General features: G+C 34.9%; 1 protein-coding gene across 6 annotated transcripts in view; it reads left to right on the top strand.

The window, feature by feature from the left end:
- The first annotated feature begins 486 nt into the window (after positions 1-486).
- Positions 487-15644, top strand: part of LOC134737530 (membrane-spanning 4-domains subfamily A member 12-like) — a 39339-nt gene continuing 24181 nt past the window's right edge. For 2 of the 6 annotated variants that reach the window (XR_008492525.2, XM_054440389.2), the window contains exons 1-3: positions 540-849; positions 2150-2203; positions 9875-10018. Coding sequence is in view for 4 of the 6 variants with exons in the window: in XM_054440389.2 (XP_054296364.2) it covers positions 2156-2203; positions 9875-10018 (192 nt within the window). In the remaining 2 variants the exon portion in view is untranslated. Of the gene's footprint in view, positions 850-2106; positions 2204-9874; positions 10019-15644 lie in introns of all 6 variants that reach the window. The other 4 variants (XR_008492523.2, XM_054440388.2, XM_054440385.2 and 1 more) reach the window with 3 other exon arrangements.

Below are 15644 nucleotides of genomic sequence, written 5' to 3'. Positions count from 1 at the left end.
AGGATTAAGGGCACATTGAAATCTGTGGTCTCTCTATTTTATAATTTACTTTACCCCAAAATGCACACCTTAACTGTACAGAAAAACAACGTAAAGAACGGAGAAGATCAGTAGTTTGCTCAAACAGGCAACTACCAAATAAAAAGGAGAGTTAAGGACCAGAGCCCAGGTTTATTGATTAGTACCCTTCCCTTCCCCCTCGACCTTGTGGGGATTAAAAATAAAAAGACTTGTTAATACTAACCTATTACAAAAGTGATGAAGAGGGCATTTGCTTGCTAACGAAGTCTCTGCAGAGGCAGCCAGAAAATCGGCCTGCGGCTGGAGTCAGGCGCAGCGAGTATGACGCTAACATGGGCCGGAAAGGGTTCGTCTGTGTCAGACCCCATCCCACACCTCATCTTTCACTGCTGTCCTGAGAGCCAGCATGCTCAGAACAGTTTCGAAGCCCCCAGGGCGCCTGTGTCGGCGCGGGTTCTCCACGTGGAGTCCCCTGGCGGCCGCTCTAGACCATAACGGCTGCGTTGGAACCTCGCGAGAGGAGATGAGGGTCACCGCCGAGGAAACATCGCCCATCAGGCAGGTGCTGCCTCCGGAACTCTGAAGCCGAAGATCCGGAACTAAGGGCACCAACTGCAGGATCACGCCTCTCTGGCCTTGTAGTCAAGTCAGTGTAGGGCATGGTCCGGTTTGGACCATAAGTTCTTCTTCTTCGAGTTTCAATTTTGTACGTTTCTCTTGTTTGCTCCCCAACACAGTGCTACAGGAGGGTTTTGTTTTGTTTTGTTTTGTTTGGCGCTGAGGAAACAGACTTTGAAAGAGTAAATGATAAGAACAAGGTCACATAAGGTAAGATTTGAACTCACAACTGGTAAGATATGAACTCAAGTTTGACTCTTTCCACTATACCTTTCAATTTCAAGCTTAATGGGCCATCTCAAAGGCAATTTAAGCCTTAAGAGTTCATGGTTTATATAAGTGAAAGGAAATGTTTATAAATGAAAAATGTAAAGACAAGATCTTAGACTTGGACAATCTCCCCTTGGAGACTGGGGAGATTGTCAAAACCACATGAGAAAAGTTACAAGACAAATCGATTTAAAAAAAAAATTGGTTGCAGGAAACAAAAGCTATCTCTTACTAGTTTTAGCAAAATTAAGATATATTTGTTATAATATATGGACAGGTATTTTACATAATATAAGGACCAGAAATCAGCCAGGTTTCCGAAAGGAAGTGGAACTAGAAAATGGAAAGCCATCATAATCTCGGGAAGTTCTGTTCCTCCATCTCTGCTTTTCTCTGGGTGTCTTCTCTATCCTCTCACTCTCAAAACTTACTTTTTTCTACAATTTTGTCCATTAGAGAAGAGCATGGCAATGCCACTTCTCCTAAATTTTTACATCTTCTCAACAAGAGACCAGCCTGCACAATCTTGGAAAGAGTATATCATGAACTCGCCTTGCTTTAGATGTTTACCTTTGACCCAATCAGCTAGGATAAAAAAATAATTATGGATATTAAATATGGATGCTAGGGAGAACACAGGTTATATACAATCTAATGATAGCTATCTGTGAGTTGTAATTTTCTTATCTATTGAACACCCTCTCTATATTTTTATTGGTTCCTAACTTATGAAGCCCACCTTTCCAAAATATAACATATCACTCTATTTTCCAGCCTCCCCTGCATCTGGTGTAGGTATATGACATGGGTTCTTCCAGTCAGGTGCCCCTGAACCAGACTTTACTTTAGAGGGAAACAACAATGAGTAAGAGAATAAACCATGGCAACCAAAAGCCCAATTTTTCTGACCCTGTAAATGTGGGGATATGGGTAATTTCTAGAGGGATTGATGTTATTGGGACAGTCACCATATTCTATTTACTAAATCCTAATTTAAGGTTTGTAAGTGAACAAACAATTTGAGAGGTAACTAATGGATTTCTTAAGATGGTAATATTGGTGGTTTCATGCAAAACCCTCTCAGGGAACAACAAAGTAGTAAAAAACAGGCAGCTGTTGGTTGGATTTCCCTCTAAAGTTTAAGTTTCTTATCCCCCCTGCAAATTAACATTAATTTGTTTTCATATTTTCCTACAGAAAAGGAACACACTTATTCTTTCATATCTCTATTGTATCTTAGTGAAAAATGCCACGAAATCGTCTGTGGATAAGAGAGGAAACAAGAATGTTGGGGGTAAGAACTAAATACCAATTGAGTGAATAAATGATTATAGTGCTGCGATTTCTAAATATAAAAGGGAAGAGACTGTATTATGTATAATAGACTGTAATATGTATTATGTATAATAGAGGGAAGAGACCTCTATTATGAACTCCTCAAATGGAGGAATGTTAATAGAAGTGTCCTGAAATTGTTATGTAGCATCTGCATTTTCCACATTCAGCCTCAACACATAAGCTATTTATCAGGCTCACATTAAATAAAGCAGAAATTATGAATTTATCAGCTACATGTAAATGACCCAACAACGTCTAAAACCACTCATGCTCTCAGAAAACCCTGACTCTGGAAATGGGTAAAGAAATCTCTTTTTGGCATCTATAAATTATTTCAAGCTAAGCTGATGACGTGATTCTAAATGAGATAACCAGATTGTGGAAACTACATTCAGGAGAAGCTGCAGGCCACAGAGTTTTATGGTCAGTGATCACAGTAACACTGTGCTTTCAAGATTACCCCCAAAACACATGACTCTTTTCCCAGTCAACTTCATCAAATATGGCAGGTATTCACCCATATTGCTGTATGATTTTGCATTATCCACTCATTGTTGGATGATGGAACCAGATTAGGATTAAACCAGCAGGATTAAAGTTTGGTTCAGGAAAATTCCCAACATCACAAGTCTATTATTACTTCCACTTATTTAAGAACTGCCTGATCCTTTGCAAGAATTATACTAAGAGCCTTACATAAAACAAGCAATGAACCCAATATTTTCTCTCCTCATTTTCAAGGTTGTGATATTAAAGATGTGGATTCCTAACCCCCTTATCCATTTATCTGGTCTTGATATTGGGGAAAAAATAGTTGAAATGTATTTGAGAATAAATAAATTTGTTATTGTCCATATTACTGTCTTTCTAATGAGATCTACCATTATCTAAGAAGACACAGAGCTCTGGTTTTATTGCATGCATTAAGACATTCCAATGGCCATTTCTCCCTATTCTTACCACTAACTATATCTAAAACTTTGGATAAATACAAGAAGATCTGGAAAAGTACAGATAAGGAAGAATAAGATTTAGGGACCTTTGAACCCAAAGAATGATATGTTAGTGAATTTCCTGAGTTTTCTTTTTATTGCATATATCTCAAACTGGGTTCTCAGTTGAGATATACCTACTAATGTTTTGAAGCCTGCAATTTCAAATACCTAGGAATAAATTTAACCAAGAAGGTGAAAGGAAAACTATAAGTAAAACTACAGAAGACTGATAAAAGAAACTGAAGAGGGCACAAACAAATAGAAAGACATCCCATGCTCATGGGTTGGAAAAATGATGATACTAACCAAAGAAATCTACAATTTCAATGTATTCCAAATCCAAATACCAATGTCATTTTTCATAGAACTAGAAAAAAGAATCCTAAAATTTGTATGGAATCAAAAAAAGTTTTCAAATAGCCAAAGCAATCCAAAATACTTAGAAGAGAGGGACTTGAGACATTTTCAACACGTAGAAATATCCTAACATCCCTAACTTGATCATTACACATTCAATAAATGTAGCAAAATATTACATGTACCCCACAAATATGTACAAATATTATATCACTAAAAAATAAATTTTAAAAATAAAAATTTGATTGATATAACTAAACAAGAAAAACAAATATATAAAAGAACTCAACACCACCACCAACCAGTAAGATGTAATTAATATTTATAGAATATCTAACATCAGAATATATACTCTTTTTTTTTTTTTTTTTTTACTTTTAGGTTCAGGGGTATATGTGTGGGTTTGTTATATAGTAAATTGTTATTATGGGGGTTTATTGTACAGATTATTTAATCACCCAGGTCCTAAGCATAGTACCTCATGGGTAGTTTTTCAATCCTCACCCTGCTCCAAACTTCTACCCTCAAGCAGGTCCTGATATCTGTTGTTACCTTCTTTGTGTTCATGTGTGCTGGACATTTAGCTCCCACTTATAAGTCAGAACATGCAGTATTTAGTTTTCTGTTCGTGTGTTAGTTTGCTTAGGATAATGGCCTCCAGCTCTATTCATGTTGCAGCAAAGGACATGATTTCATTCTTTTTTATGGCTGCATAGTATTCCATAGTGTATATGTACCATATTTTCTTTATCTAGTCTACCGTTGATGAGCATTTAGGTTGATTCTATGTCTTTCCTCTTAAGAATACACATTCTTTTTAAGTGTCCATGGAACATTAACCAAATAAGCTATATTTTGGGCCATAAGACAAACTTTGAAATATTTAAAAGAATTGAAATCATATGGAATGTGTTCTCTCACTAAAATAGAATCATACTAGAAACCAATTAAGAGAAAGATAACAAAAAAGCTCCAAAATTGAAAACTAAGACACTTTTAAATAATTAATGCTTTAAGGAGGACATTTCAATGAAAAATTTTTAAAATTCAATTAAATTATAATGAAAATACATGATATCAAAATGTATAACACTAAATGCTTACAGAAAACAAGAAAATTGTCAAATAAATACTCCAAACTCTCACCTAAAAAAACTAGAAAAAGAAGAGCAAAATAAACCCAAATAAATCAGGAGAAAATAATAAAGATAAGAAAATAAGTCAATAAAATTAAAATTTAAAAAGTAGAGAAAATCAGTACAACAAATAGTTGATTCTTTTAAAAGATCATCAAAATCAACAAACATCTAGCAAGACTGATCAATAAAAAGAAAGAGAAGACAAAAATTATCAAACTCAGAAATAAAGTATATTACTACAGATAATTTATATCTCAAAATAATATTAAGAGACTACTATCAATAACTCTATAGACAAAAATTTGACAACTTTGATAAAATGAACAAATTTTCCCAAAAAGCACAAACTACAACTCAATATGAAATAGATCATTTTAATGGCCCTATAATTGTTAGGAAAATTAAATTTGTAATTTTGAAACTCCTGAAAAAGACATCTCCAGGCCTGATTTCACTGAAGAATTCTACCAGATGTTCTTAGAATATTCAACACCAGTTTTTCTCAATATTTTTCAAAAAAGCAGAAGAGAATGAAACATTTCCCAACTTATTTGAAGAAGCCAATATTATTCTGATACCAAAATCAAATAAGACAAAGATAGTACAAAAGAAGAAAACTATAGATACATATCCTTCAGAATATAGACACAAAAATCATTTACAAAGTATTAGCAAATACAATTCAGCAATACTTAAAAATAATTTTCCACCATGACTTATTCCAGATATACACAGCCGGTTTAGTACTCAAGAAGCAATCAATGTAACCCATCATATTAATAGGCTAAAGAAGAAAAATCACATGATCATGTCAGTTGATGCAAAATAAACCACATTTGACAAAATTTAACACCCATTCATGATATTTTAGAAAGCTCTTAGAATAACAGAAATGTAGGAGAACTTCCACAACCTGATAAAGAACACCTACAAAAAAACTTACAGCTAACATTATATTTCATCTTTAAAAATTGAATTATTTTCCCCTAAGATTGGTAACAGTGCAAAGATATCATCTCTCACCATGCTTACTAGCACAGTACTAGAAGTCTTAGCACAGATCAATAAGATAAAAAAAGAAAAATAAAAAGCATACAGATTGTAAAGGAGAAAAAGTGAGTTCAGCAAGGTCACAGGATACAAGATTAATGATCAACATACAAAATTAATTATATTTTTATATAATAGCAGTGAACATATGGACAACAAAATTTAAAACACAATACTATTTAAAATTGTTCAAACAATTAAATACTTAGGTATAAATTTAGCAAAATATGTACAGGACTTATATTTTGAAAATTATCTAATACTAATAAAAGAATTCAGGAGGCTGAGGTGGGTGGATCACCTGAGGTCAGGTGTTCAAGACAAGCCTGACCAACCTGGCAAAACCCCATCTCTACTAAAAATACAAAAATTAGCCTGGTGTGGTGGCATGTGCCTGTAATCCCAGCTACTCAGGAGGCTGAGGCAGGAGGATTGCTTGAATCTGGGAGGCAAAGGTTGCAGTGAGCAGAGATCATGCCACTGAATTCCAGCCTGGCTGACAAGAGCGAAACTTCACCTCCGGAAAAAAATAAATAATATAAAAGAATTCCAAGTAGGTTACATAAATGAAAAGCCATTTATTGTTGTGGCTGAAAATCTCAACATAGTAAAAAGATTAATTGTCCCAAAATTGACATATAGATTTAGCAAATTCCTATCAAAATCCCGGAAACATTTTTTGTAGATTTAAATAAGATTATCTAAAATTTCTATGGAAAGGTTGAGAAGCTAGAATGGCTAAAAATTTTTTAAAGAAGAATAAAGTGAAAGGAATCATACTACCTGATTTTAATACATATAACTACAGATATTAAGACTGTGTGGTATTGGTGTAGCAACAGATACATGGATAAATGGAACAGAACACACAATCCATAAGTAGACTCATAGAAGTATGGCTGACTGATTTTTTATAAAAGTAATTCCAAGTCTTTGCTATTGTGAATAGTGCCACAATAAACATACGTGTGCATGTGTCTTTATAGCAGCATCCAAATGTCCAACAATGATAGACTGGATTAAGAAAATGTGGCACATATACACCATGGAATACTATCCAGCCATAAAAAATGATGAGTTCATGTCCTTTGTAGGGACATGGATGAAAATGGAAATCATCATTCTCAGTAAACTATCGCAAGGACAAAAAACCAAACACTGCATGTTCTCACTCATAGTTGGGAATTGAACAATGAGAACACATGGACACAGGAAGGGGAACATCACACTCTGGGGACTGTTGTGGGGTGGGGGGAGGGGGGAGGGATAGCATTAGGAAATATACCTAATGCTAAATGACGAGTTAATAGGTGCAGCACACCAGCATGGCACATGTATACATATGTAACTAACCTGCACATTGTGCACATGTACCCTAAAACTTAAAGTATAATAATAATAAAAAGAAAAAAAAAGAAAACTATTTTTCTATATTTATTATAATGCTTTCTAAATTTTGTTTTTAAAACATTTAATAAATCTGTATATTATTCTTATATATAATGTGAATTTAAAAGATAACTTTTTCAATGGTTATTAAATTGTCAAAACTAAAAAAAAAAAAAGTAATTCAACAGAGGAAGTATAGTCATCTCTAAAAATAGTGTTGGACTAACTGGATAACCAGTGGCAAAAAATAAAAGAAAAGAACCTCAAACTAAAGTCTCCTACCTTATACAAAAATTAACTCAAAATGAATAATATGTTTAAATATAAAATATAAAACTATAACACTTTTAGAAGAAAGCATAGGAGAAAATATTTAGTACCTAGGACTCTAGAGCTCTTTAACATGACCTTAAAAACATGATCCATCCATAAAAAACACAAATCAATACATTTTACTTCGCCAAAATTAAGTTTTGTTTTGTGAAATACCCTTGTTAGGAAGATGAAATGACAAGCTACAGAGTAGGAGAAAATACTTGCTAACCACATCTCTGACAAAGGATTTGTATCTAAGAATATCCTTCTTAAAATCCTTAAAACTCAACAGCAGAAAATACACAAATGATCCAACTTTAAAACCAGCAAAAGACGTGAAAAGACATTTCACTGAAGAAGATATACAGATGGCATAAGCATATAGAAAGATGCTCAACATCATTAGCCACCAAAGAAATGCAAATTAAGACCACAATGGGATATCACTACAAACCTATTACAACAACTAAAATAAGAAATTGTGACAATATCAAATGCTGGAGATGATGCAGAGAAACTGGATCTCTCTTACATTGCCAATGAGAATATAAAAATGATACAATCACTCTCGAAAATAGTTTGACATCTTATTTAAATACTAAACATACACTTACCATTAAATTTAGCAAGTGAGCTCCAGGGTATTTATCTTGGACAACTGAAAACTGATGTCTGCAGAATTTACACATGACTATTCATAGCATCTTTATTTGTAATAGGTCCAAAACTGGAAACTATCAAAATACCCCCTCAAGAGGTGAATAAACTCTAGTTGTTCATACCGTAGACTACTACTCAGAAATTAAAAAGGAGTGAACTACATTGTTACACATAACAACTTGATGGATCTCAAAGGTATTTTGCTGGACAATAACAAAAAAGCCAATTACGAAAGGAACATACTGAATTATTCCATTTATTTGACATTATCAAAATGATAATAGTGAGGATATGAAAAACAAATTAGTGACCACCAGAAGTTTAGCATTGTTGGAACAATAAAGATATAGCATGAGGGATATCTTCATGGTAATAGAATAGTTCTGTGTTGTGATTATGCAAATATGCTTATGTGCTAAAATGACACATAACTATACACACACACTATATCAAGGTTAATTTCCTAATTTTGATATCGTCATATAGTTATGTAAGATGGTACCATTCTGAAAATCTAGATTCAGGACACAAGGACCTGTCCATACTAGTTTTGAAAATTCCTATGAATTTATAATTACTTAAAAATAAAGTTTTTTTTTAAATTCTACATGCTTCACTAAACTCAGACTTCAGAGAAAGTCACCGTGTTCCATGCCAAGCAAGGAGATGAAATGTGCACAGCATGTCAGTCACTGGGAAATGTCCTATCCATTCCAGTTTCCCCTTGCTTCCTGCCACAGCCTGCCTGAAGTACCTCTAAATGCATAGTTTTGTGTTGCCTAGGGGTTAATCTGTAAGTGAAAATAGTATTTTCATTAATTAGCCACTTCTTGGCTCTCCCCAGAATCACACACCAGAACAGAAGCTCATTGCAAACTTCAAGTAGAGGTGTCCAGCGTTTTAAGAAAATCTGTGAGAAAAATATGTCAGGAATCCCCAGACATTGTGAAAATATGGGTGCAGTATGGCAAAAGATGCTAAGTTACGAACTCCAATCCTGCTCCTTCAGCTTTTTCAAACTTAACCACTGCGCTTACCTGGGGGTGTAGGTAGGGAGAGTCAGAATGTTGGTTCATTCAGTTGTGGCAGAACAAAAGCACCCCTGAGAAATATCTACCTGAAAACCAACTGAAAGGCCTTACAGTGATACGTTAGAGGGCTCTTCATACAACTTAGAATTGTCCTCCTCCTGTGGCTCAGAAACTGTCATAGCTGGCCTGTAACTTCAGTGGGTACAAATTATCTGAGACCTCCACATCAGGAAATAGCCCCTTGGAAGAGTGACAGAAAACCAAGGATCCCAAAGGCTCACTATCCTTTTAAAAGGACCCTCTTATAAAGGACCCAGGACTATCAGTTATAGATGTTATGCAGGTGGAAAGAACAAAAGGAACCAAAGTCCAAAAATCAGCTTTGGTAAAATAAGAGAAATCCAGGGAAGGTCAGAAATACCAAGTCTAGTTGCCTGTAGAACATAAAAGCTGTATATGCAGGATAAGATTGTTGACCTAGGTCAAGAATTCTTGACCATACAGGTACATAGTCATCATATCTACAAACTGCTCTGAAATAATAAACTTTCCTTGTCTGAGTTGAATGTTGAGAAATTTAAAATTCTGTTAGGTCATCACCTTCTGTCTTCATCTCGGCTTTTTCTTGATGTGTATTCCTTTCAAAGGCTGAACTAAAATAATAATTAGTGATAGTGTTATTTTCTTCCAGGCCATACAAATAATGACTGGCATATTTCTTCACTGCCTGGGACTGCTCTGGATGTATTTGTTATTGACACAAACTATTGCATTTGAAGCCACATATATTCCTCTTGCATTACTAACGGCATACCCATTTTGGTCATCCTTGCTTGTGAGTAAATAATCAAATTTCTGATTGTTATTCATTAATTTATTCATTACATTTAAAGACTGTTTATCAGTCAAGCAGTGTGCCAGAGACTGAACACTAAAAATGCACAATCTCTATTCTCAAGGAACTCATTTTACCTGGTTGAAAATAATATACCAATATGAAAAAACTTAGATTCTTATCAGTGACATTCTTTAATAATAAGAGTCTATTTTGTTAAAAGTCTACCTTTTACATTCTTCTAGGATATGGAGAAAAATGATAAGATGCCCAAGGGGCATTTTGGGAAAACAGAAAATGGTTGGTGACTATTCAACTGCCCATATGGTATTTATTTTGCCAGTGGGGCAAATAAAAAATGAGAGAGCATAACTGCTGAGGAAATAGTGGGGTATATACAATTTGTGTAGGGAAAGAAACATAAAATCTTTGTGTTGTATTCGAGAAGTATTTGGTAAAATTGAACAGAGATTTTGAAATTGAATTTTATTGTGACTGATAGTATGATGAGTGATGTGCCATTGTCTTTAAAGGGGATATCATGAAGAAGATATTATGGTAGTTGATGTGCCATGTTTCCCACAAAATCCTGAGTGAAGTTTATTGTAATATCACATTTGTAGTTTGATCATTCAACCAGTACTTATTGAGTACTATGATGTGTCAGGCACCGTTTTAGGTGCCTGAGATACATTAGCAAACAAAACAAAGATCCCACTTCTTATGGAGCTTTTATTCTAGCATGGTGTAGTATATTAGAAGATGATAAGGCTATAGAAGCAAAAAGAAAAAGAGTAGGCTAAGGGGGACTGGAATTTTTTGGGAAAGTGGCAAAGGGATATATGTTATCATCTAAAATTGGATGGTTGAGGTACGGCTCATTGAAAAAGTGACTCTATTACTGATCTATTGTTATATAATAAACCACCAAAAACCCAGTGGCATACAATTACAAGCATTTATTTTTTACTCATGCAGACTTGGCAGAGATTCAGCTGCTCTTGGCCTGGTTTCAAGCCGTAGGACAGGTCCAGATCCACTCCATATGTATCTTATTGCCTTTAGACTAGTGACTACTAGAGGCATATTCTTCTCACAATGAAAAGCAAGAACACAAGAGGACAATCCTAATCACACAAGACCATTTCAAGCTTTGGCTTGGGTCATGTTTGTTAAAGTCCCAGCTAAAACAAATAAAATGATCAAGTCCTAAATTAAAGAGCAGGGAAGCATAATCCAAGCACCATGAGATCATGGCAAGAGTATGAAAATATATTACTATTACATAAAAGTAAAAAATTGTGACCAACAGTTCAAACTACCATAGTGACATTTGAGCAAAGACTTGAAAAAGTGATGGTTTTGACCGCAAGGATATGCTGGAAAAGAACATCTCAGGAGAACATTCAGAATGAAGTCTTCACTGAAGGGTTCCTAGAAAAATGTAGTCAGTATTTCTGGAACAGAGTGAGCAAGCACAATAGTAGTAGAAAACAAGTTAGAAAAAATAATGGGGTGCCTGTTAATATAGGGCTATGTAAGCCATTGTAAAGATTTTAGCTTTTACTGTAAGTGAAATTGGAGTTATTATAGTGTTTCATAAACAGAGTTAAATAATCTGGCTTAGGTTTTAAAAGAATCACTTTGGTTTCTGTGTTGAAAAGAGAATGAAGGGGTCCAAAGAGACTTTTTAGAAAGCTACTTCAAAAGTCCAGGTGAGACTCAAACAAAATCGTTAGTAGTGAAGGTGGTGAAAGTAATGATGTAGATATAAGTTGAGGTAGAGCCAATTTAATATCTTGATGGATTGGGTATGGAGTGTGAAAGAAGTTAAAGATAATGCCAGGGTTTTTATTCAAGCTAATAGAAGGAATGACTTGACATCAACTAATATGGGGAAGACTGTGTACAGAACTGGTTTTCAGAGGAAGACAATGAGTTTGCTTTGAAAATGTTGAGTTTGAAATATTTATTTAATATTCAACTGGAGATGTCAAGTAGCCTGTTGGACATGGAATGTAGAGTTTAGAAGACAGAATTAGAATAAAAGATACAGACTTGCAGAAAGGACAAGACTTCATCAACCAAGTATCTGCTGCCTTCAAGAGACTCACCTAATACATAAGGAATCACATAAACTTGAGGGAAAGGGGTAGAAAAAGATGTTCCATGCAAATGGACACCAAAAGCTAGCAGGAGTAACTATTCCTCTATGAGACAAAACAAACTTTAAAGGAACAACAGTTAAAAAAGACAAAGAGAGACCTTATATAATAATAAAAGGCCTTGTCCAACAAGAAAATATCACAGTCCTAAATATATACGCACCTAACGCTGGAGCTCCCAAATTTATAAAACAATTACTACTAGACCTAAGAAATGAGATAGCAACACAATAATAGGGGGGACTTCAATACTCCACTGGCAGCACTAGACAGGCCATCAAGACAGAAAATCGACAGAGAAACTATTGATTTAAACTATACCCTGGAACAAATTGACTTAACAGATATTTACAAAACCATTGTACCCAACAACTGCAGAATATACATTCTATTCATCAGCACATGGAACTTTCTCCAAGATAGACCAAATGATAGGCCACAAAACAGGTCTCAATAAATTTAGGAAAACTGAAATAATATCAAATATTCTCTCAGACCACAGTGGAATAAAATTGGAAATCAACTCTGAAAGGGACCTTCAAAACCATGCAAATACATGGAAATTAAATAACCTGCTCCTGAATGATCATTGGGTCAACAATGAAATCACAATGGAAATTACAAAATTCTTTGAACTGAATAATAATGACACAACCTATCAAAACCTCTGGGATACAGCAAAGGCAGTACTAAGAAAAAAGTTCATACCCTTACATGCCTACATCAAAAAGTCTGAAAGGGCACAAATAGACAATCTAAGGTCACACCTCAAGGAACTAGAGAAACAAGAACAAACCCAACACAAACCCAGCAGAAGACAAGAAATAACCAAGATTAGAGCAGAACAAAATGAAATTGGGGGGAAAAAGCAATACAAAAGATAAATGAAACAAAGAGCTGGCTCTTTGAAAAGATAAATAAAATTGATAGACCATTAGTAAGAGTAACCAAGAAAAGAGAGATGATCCAAATAAACTCAATTAGAAATGAAATGGGAGATATTACAGCTGAAACCACAGAAATACAAAAGATAACTCAAGGCTACTATGAACACCTTGTGCACACAAATTAGAAAACCTAGAGGAGATGGAAAAATTTCTGGAAATTTACTACCCTCTTAGATTAAACCAGGAAGATATAGAAGCTCTGAACATACCAAAAACAAGCAGCAAGATTAAAATGGTAATAAAAAATTGCTAACAAAAAAAAAGCTCAGGACCAAATGGATTCACAGCAGAATTCTATCAGACCTTCAAAGAAGAATTGGTACCAATCCTACTTACACAACTCCAAAAGACAGAGAAAGAGGGAATCCTCCCTAAATCATTCTGTGAGGCCAGTATCACCCCCATACCAAAACCAGGAAAAGGACATAACAAAAAAAGAAAACTACAGACCAATATCCCTGATGAACATAAATGCAAAAATCCTTAACAAAATACTAGCTAACCGAATCCAACAGCATATCAAAAAAGTAATCCACCATGATCAAGTGGGTTTCACACCAGGAATGCAGGGGTGTTTTAACATACTCAAGTCAATAAATGTGATACACCACATAAACAGAATTAAAAACAAAAATCACATAATCATCTCAATAGATGCAGAAAAAGCATTTGACAAAATCCAGCATCACTTTATGATTAAAACCCTCAGCAAAATTGGTATACAAGGGACATACCTCAATGTAATAAAAGCCATCTAACAAATCTACAGCCAACATAATACTGAATGGGGAAAAGTTGAAAGCATTCCCTCTGAGAACTGGAACAAGACAAGGATGCTCACTCTCACCACTTCTATTCAACATAGTGCTGGAGGTCCTAGCCAGAGCAATCAGACAAGATAAAGAAATAAAAGGCATCCAAATCAATAAAGAGGAAGTCAAACCCTTGGTGTTTCCTAATGATACAGTTGTATATCCAGAAAACCCTAATGACTCATCCAAAAAACTCTTAAAACTGGTAAATGAATTCAGCAAAGTTTCAGGATATAAAATTAATGTACACAAATCAGTAGCTCTGCTATACACAAACAGCGACCAAGCTGAGAAACAAATGAAGAACTCAACCCCTTTCACAACAGCTGCAAAAAAATAAAATATTTAGGAGCATACCTAACCAAAGAGTTGAAAGACCTATGACAGAAATAAATAGAAACACATCCCATGCTCATTTGCTGGGTAGAATCAGTATTGCGAAAATGGCCATACTGCCAAAAGCAATCTACAAATTCAGCACAATTCCCATCAAAATACTACCATCGTTCCTCACAGAACTGGAAAAAAGATCCTACAGTTCATATGGAACCAAAAAAAAAAAAAAAAAAAAAGCCTACATAGCTAAAGCAAGATTAAGCAAAAACAACAAATCTGGAGGCATCATATTACCCAACTTCAAACTATACTATAAAGCCATAGTCACCCAAAGAGCATGGCACTGGTATAAAAATAGGCACATAGACCAGTGGAACAGAATAGAGAACCCAGAAATAAAGCCAAATACTTACAGTTGGTGTATCTTTGACAAAGCAAACAAAAACATAAAGTGGGGAAAGGACACCCTATTTAACAAATGGTGTGGGGATAATTGGCAAGCCACATATAGGAGAATGAAACTGGACCCTCATCTCTCACCTTATTCAAAAATCAACTCAACATGGATCAAGGACTTAAATCTAAAAAAAAATATATAGACGATAACATCGGAAGAACCCTTCTAGACATTGGCCTGGGCAAAAACTTCATGACCAAGAACCCAAAAGCAAATGCAACAAAAACAAAGATAAATAGGTGGGACTTAATTAAACTAAAGAGCTTCTGCACAGCAAAAGGAACAGTCAGCAGAGTAAACAGACAACCCACAGAGTGGGAGAAAATCTTCACAATCTACACATCTGACACAGGACTAATATCCAGAATCTACAAGGAACTCAAACAAATTAGCAAGAAAAAATCAAACAGTCCCATCAAAAAGTGGGCTAAGGACATGAATACACAATTCTCAAAAGAAGATATATAAATGGCCAATAAACATATGAAAAAATGCTCAACATCACTAATGATCAGGGAAATGCAAATCAAAACCACAATGTGATACCACCTTACTCCTGCAAGAATGGCCATAATCAAAAAATTTAAAAAAAAAAGATGTTGGCATGGATGCGGTGAAAAGGGAACACTTCTATGCTGGTGGGGGAATGTAAACTAATACAACCATTATGGAAAACAGTGTGGAGAGTTCTTAAAGAACTAAAAGTAGAACTACCATTTGATCCAGCAATCCCACTGCTGGGTATCTACTCAGAGGAAAAAAAAGGTCATACAAAAAAGGTACTTCCACCCACATGTTTATAGCAGCACAATTTGCAATTGCAAAAATATGGAACCAGCCCAAATGTCCATCAATCTACAAGTAGATAAAAAAGCTGTGGTATACATTTACAATGGAATACTACTCAAC

Source organism: Pongo pygmaeus, chromosome 9 (genome assembly GCF_028885625.2).
Source record: "Pongo pygmaeus isolate AG05252 chromosome 9, NHGRI_mPonPyg2-v2.0_pri, whole genome shotgun sequence".
NCBI classification, from domain to species: Eukaryota; Metazoa; Chordata; class Mammalia; order Primates; family Hominidae; genus Pongo; species Pongo pygmaeus.
The sequence above is the reverse complement of the archived record's forward strand: the minus strand, read 5'-3'. Positions and strand labels throughout refer to the sequence as shown.